The sequence below is a fragment of the Myotis davidii genome, unplaced genomic scaffold (genome assembly GCF_000327345.1).
Source record: "Myotis davidii unplaced genomic scaffold, ASM32734v1 scaffold754, whole genome shotgun sequence".
Lineage (NCBI taxonomy): Eukaryota > Metazoa > Chordata > Mammalia > Chiroptera > Vespertilionidae > Myotis > Myotis davidii.
In genome coordinates, this window is record NW_006286241.1 from 657,414 (window position 1) to 661,776 (window position 4,363).

General features: G+C 46.1%; 1 protein-coding gene across 1 annotated transcript in view; it reads left to right on the forward strand.

Moving 5' to 3' along the window:
* Positions 1-4,363, forward strand: part of LOC102770638 (serologically defined colon cancer antigen 8 homolog) — a gene marked incomplete at its 5' end in the record, with an annotated part of 117,418 nt that overhangs the window by 45,612 nt on the left and 67,443 nt on the right. The window contains one exon of the mRNA XM_015559921.1: positions 3,693-3,827. Coding sequence (XP_015415407.1) covers positions 3,693-3,827 — 135 coding nt within the window. The remainder of the gene's footprint in view (positions 1-3,692; positions 3,828-4,363) is intronic.

The following is a 4,363-nucleotide window of genomic DNA, read 5'->3' on the forward strand; positions in this document are numbered from 1 at the left end:
TGGACTGAAAGATCCCAGGTTCGATTCCGGTCAAGGGCATGTACCTAGGTTCCGGGCACATCCCCAGCAGGAGATGTGCAGGAGGCGGCTGATCGATGTTTCTCTCCCATCGATGTTTCTAACTCTCTATCTCTCTCCCTTCCTCTCTGTATAAAATCAATAAAATATATTTAAAAAATTAAAAAAAAAGAAAGGACCAGGAGGGCTGAATGCACCAGGCACTATTCCAGGTGCTTCCACAGGTAACAGAGCCTCTTTCTCATGCTGACAATTCTTTCATGAATAAAGGTGACAACAGAGACGCAATGTATTTCTGAGTCTGAGTCATGTGCCCTCAGTAGGTCTTGTTTGTCATTTGATCTGTAAGCCCTGCCCTAAGTACAGGTGCAGGAATAAAGGCTGCAGGTGGTCCCAGCGCTGGGGTGGTGCTGTCACCAGCAAATGGCAGAAAGTGGTGTTGGAGTAAAAGTCTTCGGGTTGAATCTAAATTGACCTGACTGTGACCCTGAAGAATTGGACCCCTCTAAACTTCAAGGGTAAATAATGGAGCTGATCTACTCAATGAATTGCTTGGATTCAATAAGATAAGGTTTTGAGAGAACCTAATACAATACCTGACTTCGAGTCGATATTTCATACATTTTAGCTTGTGGCTTATTAGATAGATTTCCTGGGTCTTCATGTGAGTAAACGCACAGATGTGAATAGAAAGCCTAGCTCTACTTTTTAGTTATTAGCTTGAATGAACTTGGGCAAATTACTTAATTTACTGAATCTCATTTTTTCAGTTGAAAATTAATCCAATATAATTCTTCCTCCCGGGGATTAAGAGGGAATGTATATCTTACTGCCTCGCACAGGCAGTTCACAGGAGAGGGAGATGGACCGTTAATCACGAGGTTGTAAGTGTCCTGTAGTTACTCCCGGACCTGGCTTCCCCGCCTTCCAGCAGCAAGGCACGCTTGCTTGCACTTTTAGATTTCCTCCCTTTCTTTCTATTATTTGTCTTCTCTCTCCTTTATTTCAATGTAACAGTTTCATGTGTGTGGGCAGCTCTGGGTGCACAGATGCCTTCTGCCCGGACAGGGTTTGAATCATTCTCCCGCGCAAGGCCCGTGCTGTGTGTGTTGTCCCAAGTGATGGTCTTTGGTTGCACGGAGCCCCTCGGGCTGTGCGCCCCATCGGTCATTCGTCATCCGGGTACTGAGCTCCCATTGTTGGTGCATTTCCTTACCTGGTTCCCTGGACAGTAACCCTTCGCTAGAATCCTTCATTCCTGTGCCTCTTGTGTGGGGAGCACCGCTTTGTCCCGTGCTCACACACCAGGGGCTGAGTCAGTGTAGGTTTTTCCGGGCTCTCGCAGCCTGGGTGTCCTTGTCTCTGGCTCGCCCCTGTCAGAGTTACCTGATCCGCCGCCCCGGGCACCGGCAGTGTCGCAGCTGTCCCCGTTCCTGCTGGCGCCGCGACAGATGTGGATGGAGAGGCTCCCGCAGAGCGATGCTGGCTTCCAGATGGTGGGCATGGGGAGAAGGTGTGACTCACAGGGGAGGCTGGGGGGGGAGGGGGGTGACAGGAGGGAGCAGACAGGTAACGGGCAGAGGAGAGAAGTGGGGGCGGCAGAGGGAGGGGTCACATGGAGGGAGTGTGATGTGTTACACGCCTTGTCATGCAAACAGGCTCAGCATTTACAACGAGCGCTTCTCCCAACATGTGTAACAGCTACTTCAGAAACCACACAGTGATCGTATGTTCACCATACATATCTCCGCATACGTCATATATGATTTTTAGTAGCCGGTCTTTAAAGTTTGGTGTGTGGTTGCTATATGGTTCCAGAGAAGCTATCATGACACACTCAGAATAGGGACATTCGTGAACTTGAATTTTTATATTAAGGAACTTAAATGAACATCTTTGATTTGTTGCGTTGAGCTTCTTCTGGCCTTTAGGTTTGAATTGGAATGTGCGTAAGGATGGTTTGTAGCTTGGCGTTAGTAAAGATGATTTTATGTACAAATCAGATTTGTAGCCAATCTTTTGATGATAAGAAGGACATATAAACAGCCGTAAGTCAAATAGACAGCTGTCCACAGCCCCCGGGAAAGTTAATGCAACTACTGTCTCGATTAGAAAATAGCTACCGGACTCGTCATTTTCATATGTGGCAGCTGGAGTTATGTATTTCAAAGGCAACCTTGATTTTATCACACAATTTTAGTTACTGACTTGAATTGTAAAACTGAATTTACATCCACATCATTGTGCAATGGTAGAATTCAAATGGTATTATTTCAAATTTGCTCAGTCCGTGTTTTAACAGTTTAGAAACTGATGGATAGCCCTCTATGTTTTGCTCGGGGTGTAGCAGCATTGCTTCTTTATGTTAAAACTGCTAGCCCGGCCGGTGTTGCTCAGTTGGTTACACATCGGCCCAGGCATTGAAAGGTTGCTGGTTCAATTCCTGGTCAGGGCACAAAACTGGGGTGTCGGGTTTGATCCCCAGTTGGGCACATATGGAAGGCAACCAATTGATATTTCCCTCCCTCTTTCTCTTTCTCTCTCTCGGCTCCCTCTCTCCCTTCCTCTCTCTAAAAATAAAAATAAAGCAATAAAATAAAACTGCTAATACAAATAAGAAATTAAGAGCCTAGAAAATGTTACTTACTGGGGAAGAGTAAAATGTAATTGCAAACAATAAAACCATGAAGGTTAAATCTAAGATCCGGAAAGCTGTTCTAACACTGAGAAGAGAAACCAAGAACCTGGTGCCCATGGAGTCCCGCAGAAAAGCCATTTATTCTAATTATTCGTGCATTTAGCAAACATTTGGTGCCTCTTGAGGAGCGTGCCCTTGAGGATCTTAGAAATTCTGTGAGGAAACAGACACTGGAAACAGCGCGAGAAGGGCTGTGCCGGGTACGCAGAGGCTGGGTGCCACAGAGGTGGACAGAGGTGGCTGTCGGAGCACGTGCCCGAGTGACAGTGGAAATACTCCAGCACCAGGACCGCGTGGACAGCGGCCCATGACAATGGGTGGCGGCTGCAAACAGCAGGCAGGGCCACCAGTGCAGGTTCCCTGCAGAGCCACCCTGCGTATATGAAGAAGCTTCTGTTTGAGCTGGGAGCTGGGGGCCAGAGGAGCCTCCTGGAGGAGCGGAGATGTGGCTGAGGGGACCCCCACGGGAGGGATGGGCTAGGAGGTCATGGGAAGGCTGGGGGACTCGGAGAGCCTGCTCTCTGGTGGCGTTGGGGGAGGGACTGCGTTTCATAGGCCACCAGTAGCTCTCTCTGAAGTGCCTGCCCCTCCAGCTCTCCCAGTCACCAGTCCTCTCTGCCCTGTGTGTGGGAGAAGGGTTCGAGAGCTCTCTGATTCCCTGACACCTCCTCTGAAATGCAGTCATGTCCATCCCTCCCATAGCTTAGGTGTCTGCTGTCAGTCACCAGAGTTTCAACCAACACTTTGATTTGATCATCGTGTTACATGTTTTCCAAAACGATGATAGAGACCAGGGAGGTACATACTTAAGTCATGGGGGACAGATGAGTTGAAGAGGCAAAGAAATGGACATACCCAATCCACAGAGGAAGGACTTTGAGAGAGCTCAGTGGCTGAGACCTTATGAACGCAATGTATTTTTAATATTTAGTTGTCAAAGGACGCTATCACTTAGGACTTCGACTTCCTCTTTCAGATGTTGGCTCTGTCTCAGAACATTGCCCACCTGGAGGCCCAGGTGGAAAAGGCCACGAGGGAGAAGGTTTCCGCTGTGAACCAACTAGAAGAAATTCAGAACCAGCTTGCTTCCCGGGAAATGGAAGCCACAAAGGTACAGAGACACATTTCAGCTCAATAAGTGTTAAATATTTTCCTTGAAACTTTCTGTCCTAATGTACAAAGCTCAGAAAGAAACTTGGAGCAGAAAAGTTTTTTGATTTCAAGATAATAAAAGTCCACTTAATTGTCACTCAGCAAACATGTACAATACTATTGGCTGGTTGCTGTGAACACTGTACAAAGATGCATTAGACACATATAATATACTCAAAGAGCTTAAGAGGTCAGTGGCTAGACAGACTTGTAAATAAGCAAGCTTTATTTAATATGGAACATTTGATAAAACTTGTTTTTTTTTAGTTTGCTAATTAGGAGTAGTTTTTGCCAGGGATAGCATAGGTTTGATTGTCTGATCTTCATAATAACACCAAAAGACATATATTTATAACATGAGGCATGTGCTTAACATGAAATTTGCAGACTTGGTCTCTAAAATCAAGGTTCTACTACTACAGCTAATTATTTTATTGGTTTTTAAATTTACACTTTAAAAGTCATATTTTTTGCTGTATGGGTATCACAGACTTG